The sequence below is a fragment of the Hippocampus comes genome, unplaced genomic scaffold, assembly GCF_001891065.2.
Source record: "Hippocampus comes isolate QL1 unplaced genomic scaffold, H_comes_QL1_v1.1 scaffold317, whole genome shotgun sequence".
Classification (NCBI taxonomy): domain Eukaryota; kingdom Metazoa; phylum Chordata; class Actinopteri; order Syngnathiformes; family Syngnathidae; genus Hippocampus; species Hippocampus comes.
The window spans coordinates 1,736,260-1,752,620 of NW_017805531.1; the positions used below are offsets into that span (position 1 = coordinate 1,736,260).

At 42.5% G+C, this 16,361-nt stretch overlaps 1 protein-coding gene across 4 annotated transcripts in view; it reads right to left on the minus strand.

Annotated features, from left to right (window-relative positions):
• Positions 1 to 14,835, minus strand: part of kcnab1b (potassium voltage-gated channel subfamily A regulatory beta subunit 1b) — a 30,326-nt gene extending 15,491 nt beyond the window's left edge. The window contains exons 1-5 of one of the 4 annotated variants that reach the window (XM_019877913.1): positions 14,674 to 14,835; positions 13,067 to 13,164; positions 12,186 to 12,403; positions 8,709 to 8,886; positions 6,183 to 6,660 (exon numbers count right to left, since the gene is read on the minus strand). In XM_019877913.1, coding sequence (XP_019733472.1) covers positions 6,183 to 6,397 — 215 coding nt within the window. In that variant the 5' untranslated portion in view covers positions 6,398 to 6,660; positions 8,709 to 8,886; positions 12,186 to 12,403; positions 13,067 to 13,164; positions 14,674 to 14,835. Of the gene's footprint in view, positions 1 to 6,182; positions 6,661 to 8,708; positions 9,106 to 12,185; positions 12,404 to 13,066; positions 13,165 to 14,673 lie in introns of those variants that run through there. The other 3 variants (XM_019877912.1, XM_019877914.1, XM_019877911.1) reach the window with 3 other exon arrangements.
• Between the last annotated feature and the right edge of the window lie 1,526 nt (positions 14,836 to 16,361).

Here is a 16,361-nt window from a genome sequence, read left to right on the forward strand (position 1 = left end):
TAGTGATTTTTTTTTTTTTTTTACTGATCATACATAACACAAAAGTGTATACATCCTTCTAAAAATGACATTTTTAATTACAAAATGAACAATGAATAAATTATTAATTCAATACGGCTGCAAAAATTCAGTTCCAAGTTCAATATTCCCCTCTCGGGTTTCTCATTTGATGATTAAGTTTTAGAAAGACAGACTCCAGGTCACTGATCACATTTTCACCTGATCATAACATGTTGTGAACATTTTGTTTGGTTCTCAAGATGCGCTGACTAAGTCAAATATTTAGAAGTGGAAATTGTTGAGACCTAACGCAATGCCAAAGAAGCCCGAGGCTGACAGTGTGTAAAGCTGCAGACTGATAAAACACATCATGTAAACAACGGACAGTTGAAGAGTCAGTGTGAAGGACAAACTTGACTGAGCAAACTTAAGACATCAACAACTTTGCAAGCCAATGACTTCGCCTCCGTCCCTCGTGGTTGGATGGCGCCCCAAAGAAGCCTTGAAGAAAGATGACAAATGAGTCACATGAAGACGCCCACTCACACAAAACCTGTCACCGCTTATGAGCATCTCGCCAGCCAGCCGCTATCCAGTATGGAGATTCCATTACGACATGATTCTATTCCAACATCGATATCCAACTAATAAATCAACATCTGGCTATGATATTGTCCTTAAATCTTCAGAGAAATTAGCCTAGTGAGGTGTGATATGGTCACACCAAGGCCTTTCTTATCGTTTTTGTCATCAGTTTTCCTTATCCGCATGGCTCAAATCAATATTTGACATTGAACTCTTTCGTCAAGTAAACAGATAAAACTCCTTATGTCCCCCGTGGGGCGGGGAGGGGGGGGGGGTTGTTGTAGACAAAACAAACCCACACAAGTCGACACTGATGGCCAGAAAAGGATTCGCCAACACCCGCCTCTTCAGTTCCTGCTCGCTTCCCTAATGGCCACCACACTATGCTCATGAAAACAAGTAGGGAGAAACATCTCTCCAATCGCAACATATAAAATGGCGTTGGGAAATTGAGCGATTTCAAATGAATAGACAAAAAAAAAAAAAAAATGACAAGGGGGAAACAAATTACTCGGGAGAAAAAGGGACCGGGGCAGACGCAAGCAACAGACTAATAGGGCTGCAAATCCGAGCCTCAAGTCGAAGCACATCACACGCCCTCTACGCAAAAAAACATTCTATATGACAAAGAACGGCAAACAGAGAATGACAGGCTGCTCCCCAGAGGCTCCTACACAGTGCGCATGCTTGCCGTGAGCGTGAGCGTGTAGAAATGTGACAGCATTCTTTGTATTCGGTTCCAAAACTGCTTTATCTTTGAATGCTATTGAAAGTCCTTTAATACCTTCCATCCACTGTCTGATCCGCTTATCCTCACGAGGGTCACGGGGCCTGCTGGAGCCTAACCCAGCTGTCTTTGGGCCGTAGGCTGGGGACACCCTGAACCGGTTGCCAGCCAATCACAGGGCACACACAGAGACGAACAACCATCTGCACTCACACTTACACCTTGGGACAATTTTAGAGTGTTCCATTCACCTCCCACACATGTTTTTGGAATGTGGGAGGAAACCGGAGTACCCGGAGAAAACCCACGTAGGCAACGGGAGAGCATGTAAACTCCACACAGGAAGGCCGGAGCCGAAATCGAACGCTGCACCTCTGCAGTGTGAGGCCGACGTGCTAACCAGTCGACTACCGTGCCGCCCCCTTTAATACCTAATTTCCCTATTCATGTTCACATCAGCCATTTCACTACAAATCTCCCCACATTGAGTCGCTGTATTTCAGAGCTGGTGTCCTGTGGGATGATCCTTTTTTGAAGAACGTGTGGGCAGATCTGAAGTGCTTGATTCACTGTGTTGTGACTTTCAGTGGGAGGTCTTGCCTTACAAAAAAATATGCATATTCAATAAATACAATAAATACAATACATACACTGAACTGGAAAGCGATCACACAGAAAGTATGTCAGAAGATCTCCCAACGTGTGGTTTCAAAACAAAACTTAAAAAGTAAACTACGGATGGATAAACGGACAGATCGATAGATGAGATAATTCCTAGCAACAAAGCCTGCTTGCACAATTGCAAGTCATTATATTCTCAGGGCATCCGCAGCTGCGTTTCGTATCTTCGCCATGCTTTCCAATTATCTTTGTAATTACAGTCTGTTTGCGAAAAAAGCAAGACCCAGTTGACTGAACTGGAAAGCCATTCTGCATGCTTGCATAAAACAACCGATGTTGCAATTAGAACGCAAAGTGTGTGAAAGGTTTTTGAGAAAGCAAGGACTGCTCTGTATTAGGGGGAACTTGTTTGCTTGAGGCTCGCATGATCAGAGCTCAAGCGCTCAGTGTTCTAACACCACTTTACATTTTTTTCTTTTTTTTTTACAGTGGCAGAAAGTACTTTCGCAGTAACATCATCATCTGAAGGATTTTTTTTTCTCTTGTGCAACCTATCCTCTGTTATTCACTGAAAGACTCACCAATTTGTATTGTTTTTTTTTTGGTGCCCTTTCCATAATGCTCTAAGATGCCACAAGATGGCACCAAAGACCTGGCTAATTGAAAAATAGTAATTGGTGTCTAGGAAGTATGCGAAAGTGATACAGCTCGACTGAGGGATGAGCTTTTTATGTCACGGCGGAGATAAGTTTAGCCTGGGTCGTTAATGGCAAGTCATCGAGAGCCTTTGCCGGGTGGGAATGTACACATGCACTTCTGATGCTTTTTTTTTTTTTTTTCTTCAAAATCAAATCACACGCAAGCCATTTATTTTTAAGGAAATCAAATGTGTTTGAAATAACTGTTTTGTGATCATGGTTGGTGGTATACTTACAGTTTAAATTCATTATATGATCAATTCTAAACACTTTAGTAGCTCTGAGTTTTATGGAGAAGTTTTATTGCTGTCAAAGCTTTCTGAAAAAAAGCTTCTTTAATAGACATTAAATTCACAACTGAATCTCTGCCCTGTATTACATATTGATAAGAATGAGACATTAAAAACAGAAATAGCGCCATCTGGCAGAAACGGCCAAACAGACAATCAAACAGAACAGTTTTGTCTGAACTCGCTCAGTGAAACTGTGCACCGGAGCGAAAAGCCACATGATGGGCTCTGTCCGTGCGCAAGCATGCATGCAGCCAAGCGACAGCGGGGCATATATGCGCATATCCATTTGTCAACATTATTAAAATCAAATACAAACAGTGAGTGATGGCAGACGGCTTTGACAGCAGTCCCGTACTTTGTATTCGGTTGATGCCTTTAAGAGCAAAAAAGGAATGGGACCCATTACAGTGAACGATTGCTTATCGCGGGGATACGTTATATAACAAGCATGAATGTCCTTATAAGTTCATTAATGAAATGTATTATGCCAAGAACCAACAAGATTAATTTTAAAACAATATATTTACAGCTGACACCCTGCTATTTGAGCTACCAGTCTTTTCTCATGAATAAATCTGCATCTGAACCACCCTCCCCACCTCAAAAAAATCCATATTCATCGGGCGCTACTCAGTTCACACAACAAGAAAATGGAAATAAACCAGAGAGTTTTCAATCTAACAACAGCATCCTCCTCTGCTACGTCACATTTGGGCCAGTTTTAGCTGCGTGTATTCTCCCATGAGTAAGCAAAGGTCAAACTGCCACCGAAGGTTGCTCGTGAGGGACCCTGCAGTTGGAGATGCCCTATTTTGGGATCGCCATGACAACTAAAAAACACTGCAGGTGGTTGTATTATTAGTTTATGCTCGGCATCTTCTTTTGCTTCGACTTCCTACGCCTTCGGATGCTCCCGCTGTGTCTCGCACATCCAGTGCAAATACATTACTGGCTCATCTATGGAAGGCAGCGTGTCAGTGCCAACAGTTCCCAAAAAGCACTCACAGGCGCATCTGCCAGGAAAAAAAATAAAACGGTCTCGGAAGCGGTCAACCTGTTTTTCTTTTTCAGTGAGGAGGAAGAGGTTCTCAAGGCACTCGATTTAGGAGTTTATAATAGACATATGATATGGTTGTTATAAACTAAACACGTTAAATATTAGCATGCCCTTATTGTAAACTGGACTGTTTGATATTAAAAGTTTGAACTGTAAATACACAACCAACCATGATCACAACATTTTGAAATTGTTTCAAACACATTTTACATTGGCTTTTACAAATAAATGGCTTGCATATGATTTGGTTTTGCAAACATGAGCCAGAAGTGCATGTGTACATTCACATCCAGCAAAGACTTCCACTAAAAATCCAAGATAAACTTATAACAAAGGCGTGGATTGCTGTTTCTAAGTTCTGTTGTGTGCCCTGCAATTGGCTGGCAACCAGTTCAGGGTGTCCCCCACCTACTGCCCAAAGACAGCTGGGATAGGCTCCAGCACGGCCCGCCCCCAATATAAAATTGTGACAGGAAATATACCATGCTTTCTTAAGGTGAAATCCATGAGCAGCAAATCGAATGAAAACATCAGGGGTCCCCAAATAGAAGCCTGTGGAACACCGCGCGACAGTGGGGCAGAATTGTAACCCACAGCAATTTAGGCTACCATAAAAAGTCCTGCCTGCCAAATGGACAAATACGCCTCTTACAAAACACCTGTCCCCAGCCTGCGCCCCCTCTAGCAAAATTCGTCAAAAACCGCCGCCACTGGTCTTCATACGTTCTATCAGCTTACTTAAGTTTCCCACTTTTCTTTTTTCTGACTCTCTCCTTTTGTCATTTTGGTCATTGTGTCTGTCTAACTACAAGCCCCATCCTCTTATTGGGTCCTGAGGCCCGAAAACGGTGTTAAAAGTTGGAAGCCACCCCATGTTCCAAGCTGAGAGCCCACTCATTGAGATAAGAGAGTGTTGTTTACTCGGCTCAGCCTCTTTACAACTCCCACTCGGGCGCACATGGAGGGCTCTACCGCATGGCTCTATTACACTTACCACTATATTATTACGTAAATCATCTGCTCAGTTGAGGGCTTGCCAAGCAAATTAGTACCTCTTTGTGAACAAACCTCACTTTCTGGTGATAAGATTTTTTAAATGTGCATTTACAGCACGCTGGGGTGCCGCAAAAATTAGCTTGGCGATCGCAAAATTATTTCTGAACACTTTTAAAAGTACATAGCTAGCTATGTGGACCCGTGTGCAGAAAAAAAAAACACACAATTAGACTAAGTAATCCCCCCAATTTAGCTTTGGAACAACTAAACATGACTAAAATTTTACATGCCTGCATAAATTAGGTTGTTTCAACATCATATTAATTTGATCATGAACAAAACCTCTATTTTTTGGCCTGTTTTGCAGAATAAAATGCATCATATTAGAAGATACGAGAGAAAGATACAGCTAGCTAGAAAGCTAGTAAGCTATCTCACAAACTTGCCTGCTAGTTGGTGAGAGAGAGAGAGACAGACAGAGACAAATTATCCACATTATCTTGTATAAACATTTGTTTCAACTTTTTCTCCTGACAATATTACATCTTAATTCTTGTAAAAGTTGTGATTTTTTTCTTAATTTTTTGCTTTAAAATACATACAGTTGTGATATTAATTGGATTTTTTCTTCTCAAAAAGAGTCAACGTTTTAATCACAATTTTAGTTATGTTTCACTGGCATTACGTTACAATGTATTCATTGGTAAAAGGATCCAAAAAGTTGGAGAACCTCTCCATAAAGCAAATAAATTATGGTCATTAAACCTGAAAATAACATCTGTGTTATTTGTCTCAGCGTTAGCCTACAGCGGCTCCTTGTTCCTCTTCCTATTTTGCAATTGTGCAATTGTTTGTTCCATTCACCAAACACCCGAAAGTGCATTTTCGAACCAATCACGTGGAATTCTATAATTTCCCACGGGCACACCTGACGAGCCCTCACAGCACAGTTGTTTGGAAATCACAATGCAGTTCTGCAATGTCGTTCAGCGAGTTCACATTCACGTGATGAATAATCATTCCAATCTGCCAAAAGATCGTCCTCTTCTCGTTCCTCGGACAACGTGGGCACTCACCCACATCCTCCCACTGAACGCCTGTTACCGCTCATCTACATCTTCACAATCAGGCCTCCAGCAATCATCTCATTTTCTCTTCCCCCACCATGCCAGAATGGAACAGGAAAGACATTGAAACAAACTTACCGGTATTTCATGCCGGTGAGCTTGGCGGTAGACTCCTTGAGGTTGTGGTGGTAGCGATGGGTGAAGGAACCCAGGCTGCGAGCTATCAGGGCCACGGTGCGAAAGCGGGCCCGAGCCTGGCTGGTGGTATTGGGGCTGGTGGTGTTTTGTTTACTGTGCTCGCCGTTGCGCGGGGCCTTCAGCCCATGGTCCGTGCACGCGAAAGACACCTGCATGGCTGTGGGCACAAACAAACGCCGCAGCCGCTGGAGCCGCTCCGAGACTGAGGTAGCGCCTCCTTTTGATCACGACGTGAAGCCGAAAGCCCGGGCCAGCTCCGCGCACGGTTGCGGAATCTCATATGGAGGTCACAGGCACGAATAAAGGAGCATGAGTGTCATTCTTGCGGGGCGGGGAGAACTCAAATTGATGTCACAGCCATGCCGTCCTGTCTGGTGTGTGAGGTCTTAAGAAAGCGTTCCTGCCAAAGGATGACGACCTGAAAAGGTGAGAAAAGATGGAGAAGAAAGGAATGAGATCTTTTTTTTTTGCCTAAGTGTAGTCTCCACACGTCTATTAATAATGACTGCATTCTCTCTCCAAATTAAAACACCGTCTCCTGCTGATTTCTTATTAGTCTATTCGGATTTTTGATTTTTTTGTTTTTTTTTGTTCAAATTCAGAGCGCTGGCTATCGGCATTGGATTTACATTTGTATCTTGCTTTGTTATGTTTTCCGTGTGTCCATTTTGTTGTCTCGTCATGCTTGTTAGGTTTTGTTTTCATCTCTTCTCGTCAGTCCGGTCTCTTGTGTCTACCAATCAATTCCCTTCTGCGACTCGTGTCTTGGCTTCGTGCACCTCGGCTCGTTGTCTTGTCATTTATCTGGTATGAAGTTCTCTTTTTTTTGTCAGTCAGTTGTTTCTGTTGTTGTCATCCGCATTTCCTTTTTTTTTTATCTTTAACTTGTGCAGTGCAATTTAGTGCAATGGTTCTTAACCTTCTTAGAGGTACTGAACCCAACCAGTTCATATGCACATTCATCGAACCCTTCATTAGCGAAAAATAAAAATATGATTTTTTTTTTATGAATTCAACACATAAAAAACACATTTATTAAAAACTAAAAAAAGTAAATACAATTTGTAGACTTAAGTATATATATTTTTTAATTGTGCACTGTAATGGGAATTTGACATATAACAACAGTGCTAAATGGAGGTAACTGTTCGTACTATTGAATGCTGACCATACCTTTGAATGCTGACCAGTTATTTTGCGGATACGCAAAGTTAGCTGCACATGCACTAGTCTGTACTCTGTGTAGCTGCTCAAAATGCTGATTGCGCTGACCTTCACCACCTCCCAACAAGATAAAATGAGAGCGCAAGACGCGGACGAGTAGAAGGACTCCCTTGACAGATCTGTCAACGGTGTCCCTCCACGCTTTTTCTCAAATAAATCTCATCATTTTTTATAATACTTGTTGTCTTGATTTCCCTGGACAAAACAGCACAAAATGACCTATGCATGACGTACTATCACGACGGTCACACTTTGACTACTGAGCGAACTAAATTTCCCACAGCACTGATTGGACAAGCAATGTCATGTGATCATCTGCAGCCAGTAATGGCCAGACGGGCGTGTCATAATTAATTGACATCTTGAGTCAGGTGTGTCTTAACCTCAATGGCAGATGCTCCGTCGAACCCCTGAGACCGATTCACCGAACCCCTGGGGTTCGATCGAACCCGGGTTTAGAACCACTGATTTAATGCGTTGATATTCCCTTCATCTTGCATGCCTTTTTTTTTATTGTTCTTTTCAAGTCATTTTTGGGAGATTACTCCTGCTTCCCGGCCTTGCCTCGTTGTTTCCCCGCACTTGGGTCCACGTTTAGACTCCAACACAATGACATCCTTCAAGATATGACATAAATAGGTTTGACTTGCTCAACATCATCAAGACAACTCCAGCGAATGATCGCACATTCCTTTCCCTCCACAAGATCAAATCGGAAATATTCCGCGGGAAGGTTGGTGTCATTGTCAAAATCGACAAGTAAGCGGTATCTAAGCAGTCTTGCAGCCTTGTCATTCTCTCGGGCCCCTTTTGACTGCCGGTAATAACAAAAAAATAATTTTAAGTCATAAAAGGCATGATCTTCAAGTCAAATCATGCAGTCAAATCATGCAGGTCACGCGGTGCAGTCCCTGAGCTCAGAATTGCTCGACTTGCGGTGTCACCCTCAGAGGTTTTGCTTCTTGTCTTTTAAAAATTTGGAAACACACCTGACAGCTTGTTTGTTTTTGTTTATCCCGGAAAAGTTAGATTACAATAAAAGTAGATCAATGGGGTCCTCCTTCTATTTCTGTCAATCACAACACAAATAGAGTGACACTGCCCAGCCACACTTGCACATCGACTGAAAACGCAGCAACAAGCTCTGCTGCTGGAAAACTTAAAACATCCTTCCACGGACAAAAGCAGATCATTGCATCACCATAACACAAGTCCAAAATCTTCATTTAAAAGTGTCCTTACACGCAGTTGAGTTGTCACTAATGGGTCTTGGACCAAATTGCTGACTGATGAGTGTCCACCTTTGAAGTCTCCTCAGACCCGACAACCAGCTGCGTCCTGACCCAGAAGTCCTCTGGAAGGGGTTTTTTAGCGATGCCGGCGTGGATGCGAGAGCGCTGGTCTCGATGATGAAAGGACCCTGAAATGTTGGCAGACGAGCAGTGAGAAAGAGGAGGAGAAACTAAGACGCATGGTAGCTCACTTGAGGGGAGAGGAGGACAGAGACTGCGAGGAGAGGCGAGGAGCAGTGTGCGGCGAGCTTCGTGAAGCGCGAGATGGAGAGAGTCTGACTGGGACAACTGCGGCGTTTTGCTCGGTGGTGTCACACGCCAGAGAGAAAGAGGGAGAGAGAGAGAAAGAGAGAGAGAGAGAGAGAGAGAGAGGGAGGAGGTGTGCTTTAAGCTCGAGAGAGTTGATGGAGATTTGTTTCAGGGAAAGCAAGTCTGGCATGATGCTAAGGTGGCGTATGGAATAACCGACATGTGTGAACCCCATAAGATACTCCTCGAAAATACCCTCAGAGACCAAACGCCTCGGTGACAATATCTGCCATCTCGGCGCATGGCTTCTCGACACGTGCCTTCACAATTCGTCCCATCTGTGACACGCGGCCCCATGGCGCAAATGGTGTTTTCTCGCTGAAAAGTACCAATCGAAGGAGGGCGAGTCAGACATGGGCAGATGGGGGAGTACACATCGGCGAGTGAAGCGAAGGTGCGAGGAAAATAAAGCATGATGAACTAAGCAGTTGAGGAAGGCGCCTTTACTTTCCCCCCCCCACACTGAGCTGTAATGTGACAATGCAGGATTTCATGCTTCATTCAACACTCGTGCACCTCCAGGCCAATGCAGTTTATTTATATCCTCATGGTTGTGTTTGATGAGGGCAAATACTTGTGTTGCTATTTCAAAAAAAAAAAAAAAAAAGGCAGCTCAGTTGCCGTCAGGTACTTTTTATATTGAGCCTCTGCGACATGGAGAATAGAAATCTGCCATGTAAAAAAATGGTGGACATACAGTATGGGCCAGTTTCCAGTATGTGGGTGTTTTTTTTTATTTTCTATCCAATCACATTCCAGTCTCTAAGTGATGCCAGGTCAGTCTACTCTGTCAAGGACCTTCAGAGTCAGTCGTGCTGGCCCATGTAACTGCAACAACTGTTTTCCCTCAGAGGGCCAGTTAGCTGTTCAGCCAATGTATAGTCAGCATTTTTCCGTCCTCCGATTGGGTGGCCAGAGTAAGCCAAGTTTATCTGGCAAAACACATTCGTACCAATCTGGGCACCCTTAATATACAGAATATTAATATATTATTCTTAAGATATTTAACTCATTCACTGCGGTGGATAATCCCACCGTTTACTGTCACTGATATGTGCATACGTCAAGTCTGTTTTTCAGACTAACATATCCCTGTAGATGGTGTTGTTGCATTGCTTCGGATTTGAGACGAGCACCGCTTTTGAGTTGAAGATAAAGATTGGGAGGTGAATCTCAGCTTGTCACGTTGATTAAGAGGGAAAGAAATGCAAACATGTTGGAAGTCAGATGTTTGGGCACCTCATACTGAGTATGTATGATATAAAGTCGAAGAAAAGTGTGTTTCATAGTGGTGAAAAAGGATGGTGCAGTTCATGAAGTAAATGGCAGAAAGGAGCATTTTTTTGTGTTTTTTTCTTTTAAATCTTTATATGAATAATTATTTTGCCATGGCAGTCTTGTTTTTGTTGTGTTATAGTGAGAGACACAAATGCAAAAACTATCCGCGTCCGAGACTGTGTTCTAACTGACATGTTTTTCTTCACTAAAAGTTTGTTTTCTCAACCTTTTTTGTCATAAACCGGTGATTTTTGGTGAAACCGACTCATGTTCTCCTGCTGATAACTAAGTAACGGAAACTTTCTTGTGGAAGAAGAGTGTCTACTCTTTGTTTTAGTTCAGTGCTTATACTGACCCAAGGGAGAGAGCATTTAGTCCCCCAATCACAAAGCTGATGTCTTCCTGTGACAAGCCATCATCCTAAATGTCACTCGCGCCTCCGGGGCTAACAACGCCCCTCAACGTTGATCCCATTTCAAAGTGTGTCAGTCAAAATCATCAAATAGAACGTGACGTTTCGTTCTTGTCTGGAGTCCCCGGAGGTAAGAGACATTCACCCAGCGGCTAAGTTCTCTGCTTTAATTGCTCCGGTGAGACCCTCTGATGGAGTTATGTCAATTTTGTGGCTAAAACGCAATCCTCACAAACGTAGCGAGTCTGTAGATAAGATGCTGTGTGTACTCTGGGCATCACTGTTTCGATTAAAACCCGGGTTGACCTGACCTTCCGTCTCACACTGTGAGGAACATCTGGTCGGAAAGCTTAGTTGGAGCTGCCAATGTTTTCACCAAATACAAACATTAGATAACAAGTTGAGCGCAAAACATTTCATGGAGCTGAGCTTAAGCTCATTTGAAATGATGTTCATAGGTCACCCCCCACCCCCACCCCCCATTAAAATACAGTGTAAGAGAAGTCCAACATGATAGTAGAACGATTACTTGATTTTTCACACTTTTGAAGCCTCATTTGACACCTTTGGTGATTTTTTTTTTTTAACCATCCAAGTTTGGCAGGTCGGTTGAAATCACTCTTCTCTGTGGCATGTCAAATTTTGAAGACATTTGTGTTTTCAGTAGACAGAGGGCTTTACGAATCCTTCCCATTAGCACTCTTACGATGCATCTTGTGTCTTTATTGTGGCATAAAAAGCCATTTAGGGCAATGTGACGGCTTTATAAAGACAGCGACTGAATAGCATGCGTGGCCAATTACGCCTACAGGCAGAGCTATCCGCACCACCTATAGTGACGATTGATAAAATACACTTGGTGTACTTCATGATTAATGACTCACAGGCTGAGTCTGGGCTTTGGGCATGTTGACTTTATTGCTTCTTTAATTTGTAAAGCGGTTGCAGTGCAGCCTAAATGCTCCGAGGGTAGGATTTAGTAGGGTGCAATAAACCTGTTCATAAAATAGATGGTCTGTACAGTTTTAACGATAATGAAGACAGAGAACTGAGAGCAAACTTAACACAAAAACAATGATTTGATGCGACACTAGTTAGCATAGCATAAATGGCCTGGAAAAAGGTTATACTGGCTACCTCGTTTCTTATTTAAATTCTTGCGCTTTTCGTAGTATTGGATTTTTTTTTTTTACATCGATATATATTAGAGGGGAATTATAAAGAAAGACCCTTGCTCATCAGAATATGATGGAGGCATTTGGAATTTAAGAGCCATGTTCAACTCTAAGCCATATTTCTGGTAGTTCATAAATCATGCAAATTATACAGGAAATTACTGTATTCAAAATATGAAGTGGAAAAACTTGTAATGCATGCACATGAAGCGCATTTGGATTTCATCAAGGCATGCACATTGTTGTGTAGTACCTGTAGAGCATATTGGTACCAAGCCTGGACTCAAGCACATGGAAAAAAAAGCTCCTCTTAAGCTCCACTGGCTGCAAAGCTTCCTAGAGGACAGCTGGAGGGATTCTGGAGTGTGAGCATTGGTCGCTCCTTTCTACTCCCCCCTTGCCTGGTAAACTGGATGGAAGTGTGACAGTAGCAGTCCAGCTTGCGCGGCCCCCACCTTTGCGAGAGCTATCCTGAAATACATACACTAGGCATGGATCATTCCCCTTCAGGCCGACAGGACACTTTTTGGATCATCTTCCATATGCTTAGCAAGAATGTAGCTTGGAAATTCCAGCAAATGTAAAAGTGGTGTGGCAACAAACTCGATAATGGCGTTGATGTTATTTTATTTTGTTGTGTAGTTTTAAAATCACCCCATTGGCTCACATTTGAAAGGAATGATGGCGTAAATAAAATGCGAAAAACGAAAGACTTTTGGGACGCTCTGTTCATTACGCTTGACAAAATGGTTGGACTTACTGATGGTTTTACTGTACTGTGAAGCACTTTAATATAGATTTGAGCGCCACCATATTAATAATTCTGCTATTAAACTTGTTACAGTACGTACCGGTACTATTACAGTACATACTGTTACTGTCTCTCATTATATTCCCCATTGAGTTGTTTGCCTTGTTAGTGTTCTACGCCATCTAGCGGTGATTATTAGCACGAAACAATTGTAACGTAATGTGTTCGCCCGACACTAATAAACGTACATTCGCCAACATGCACTCAGACGGGCAACTACTATATGAGTTCTGTCAATCGGGATCAACCACTATAGGAGGAAATACAGTATGTCAACCAACCACAGCAGCAGCCATTACTATATTACCAACTGTAGCCCATACCTGTGAGGTCACCTTTATTCTTAGTTGACGGACAAAGGAAGGCAATGGAGGAATCTGCATGAGCCCCATGGCGGCTCCAGGAAGACAAGCGTGCTCGTCTGGGAGGAAAGCCAAGCAAAGCCACAGGGATATTTTTGTCCGAAATATCAGAATACATCTGTTGTTGCGCACTGGCATTTAAAAAAAAAAACAAAAACAAAACACACACACACACACACACACACACACACACACACACACACACAAAAATTGCAACTGATCCACTTAATCGGCTCTAGTCAAATTACCTGAGAGCAGATTAAGAAATGCCACATTTTGTGCACCGACTGAATTCTCATTTTCTCCTGTATGGCATATAAATATGGTTACTTTGACATATGTAAGTGCAATACGTGTACACATTTAACAAGGTAAAGATAGACCGTTAAATAATCACAGAATTAGACTTAACTTTTTTTTAATACCTATTTAATACTTTTGTTAATTACTTCACAATTCCAATATTTTAATGCGTATAATTTTTTTGTACTTTTTGCACAATAACGGAACCTAAATTTCAAACTTCATACACGGCGCAATTGTGGTCGGAACCTGTCTGCCCTCTAGTGGACCAAATGTGTCCTTACATCAAACTTTTACAGCATAAAGCAAAGAAGTCGGAGAGCAATACATGACAAATCCATAAAATCGACATTTCATTTTATCAACACAACTATGATAAACGGGAGTTTGGAAGTTCATTCAGTTCGGCCATAAAAAAGGAAATGTGTTTTGAAATGTGATTGTTGAGCAACAAATACGTCCAGTTCATTAGGAAATGCCCGATTGTGAAATGTTCAGACCTGTGCCTGGTACATTTGATTTTTGTTGCAACAATAGCGCATGGAAAAACCCCAAAGTAGGAGAAAAGAATTTATTAATACCACTTATTCGTCTATAGGACGCTTCTCATTAACGTCTCATGAAGTATCACATAATTCCTTTCAGTGGAAATGTGTTTTGAAATGTGATTGTTGAGCAACAAATACGTCCAGTTCATTAGGAAATGCCTGATTGTGAAATGTTCAGACCTGTGCCTGGTACATTTGATTTTTGTTGCAACAGTAGCGCATGGAAAAACCCCACAATAGCAGAAAAGAATTTATTAATACCACTTATTCGTCTACAGAACGCTTCTCATTAACGTCTCATGAAGTATCACATAATACCTTGCAGTCATTTTTTTTTTTTTTTTGTAAACCTGAACATTGAAAAATCGTGGACCCTTCCAGGATTTAAGAGATAAATATAAAACTTTATCCACTAAAAAAATTAGGCCACTTGGGTATACAACTGCCAATGTGTGTCAGGTGCTAAATCCAGTATTTTGGAAGGCGGTGCGAGGTTGAAGTGATCTTTTTGCACATTGCCTTCTCAGGCAGTTGACACTTGAGCAGTCGTGACCACAGAGGTGGAGTCATGGGACCAGCTTCCTGATGCCTCTAGTCAAATCAAATCAACAGAGCCACCGCAATGAACTTTGGTCGAACCTTCCTCACAACACTTGTCCTTCTTCTGTCTTTTTTTTTTTTTCACGATCCCAAAGTTCATTCCCACGGTCATGTCACTTCGAGATGTTTGGAAGCTCATCCTACTTGGAGTTACGCGCCAGACACGGCCTGCAGTTTATGTCCTGCAAAGAGGAGCGACATTTGACATTATGAATACAGTTTATTCTACCCGAAGAGGAACTAACAGTTGTTTGCAACACAGGAAGTGTACCGTCACCCTCTACTTCCTGTATGCCACAGGTGTCAAACTCAAGGCCCGGGGGCCAGATCTGGCCCACCACATCATTTGATGTGGCCCGCAAAAGCAAATCAAAAAAGTCAACTTTCATGATGCTTGCTAAAATCTGGACCAAAGTTTCAAGGTCGGGTTTCAAACTAGGGTTAGGTTTTCAAAGTAGGTTTCTAACTAAGGTTTGAGTTGCAAACTAGGGCTTCAAACTCAGGTTAGAGTTTCACATTTGTTTTGATTTTTAACTATGGTTTGGGTTTCAAAGTAAGGTGTTAAACTAAGGTTGGGGGTTCAAAGAAAGGTTTCAAACCAGGGCTAAGGCTTCAAATTAATCTTTTAAACCCCGGGTAGTGTTTCAAACTCGCGTTAAAATGTCACATTTGAATTTGATTTCAAATTAATGTTGACAAAAGTTAAAGGTGTTATGATGGTGACATATTGGTTTCCATTTTTCCTTATGGGTACAATTGTAGATTCAGTGTCAGGTTACAGATTGAAATTGGAAGTCCCATTGTATATTACAGCCCCACCACAGGAATAAACAGACCACGTGCTTAACAGCACAATCGGCAAAGTCATTTTTAAATTCGCAAATAACTTTGTTGATTATGCTAGTTGGGCCACTAAATATGATGTTTATTTTTGATCTGCTATGGCTAACATTTCTCCCTTCAAAATAACGCAGCTCACATTTGGTGCGTGTCTGACAACACAGCCGACCTGCAGTACGAATCCATACAGTCTTGACAAGCGGCAGCATTGACAAGGGGCGCCGGCGACGGTGACAGTTAAGAGGACAAAAGCTTCATTGGCGAAGTGAGAGAAGCGAAGCTTTCTCCACAGTGCGAAGCGTGTCTTTTCATTCCCGCTGGCACTGTGACCTCCAGTCTGTGCAACGAGGGGGAGACACCCAACGGCCGCTTTGAGGAGGCCTTAGCCAGAGACGTCGGCGGATAGCGTGTGAGGCCGATTGACGGTGGCCACGGACGCAACAAAGAGGCCTCTCTGTCCTTGAGCTCCTCGGCCGAGAAAACATGCGGCGGGAAGAATGAAGAGGCTCTCCTCGGCTAAACACACTTACTGGAAAAGCAGTCCATGAAGGGTTGTTTGACGCGGACGAGCCAAGCCAAGATGGCCTCGCTCATTTATTTGCCTTGTAAACAAAGTGAACGCGGTGGAACTTATTAATTCGCATGTCACAAATGCTAAAGGCCGATTTCAACATTGAGCAGGCCATGAGAAAATCAAAGAAACAACTGGCGGGATAAACTTACGGTTAACATTAGGTATTTACGTTTTAGTGCATTTTAGGCTAATCCCGAAATTTCACGCCATCGTATTCAAAGGTGCGCCACAGTTTATATTAAGTAGGGATGGGTTACTACCGATCCCAGATATCGGTATCGAACACTCACAACGGCAGCCGATACCAGTCACCGTACCCATTAACATGCATTTTCTCGAAAGGATATGTATGTTTATGAGGTTTACATTAATGCCTTCGTAGGACTTCATC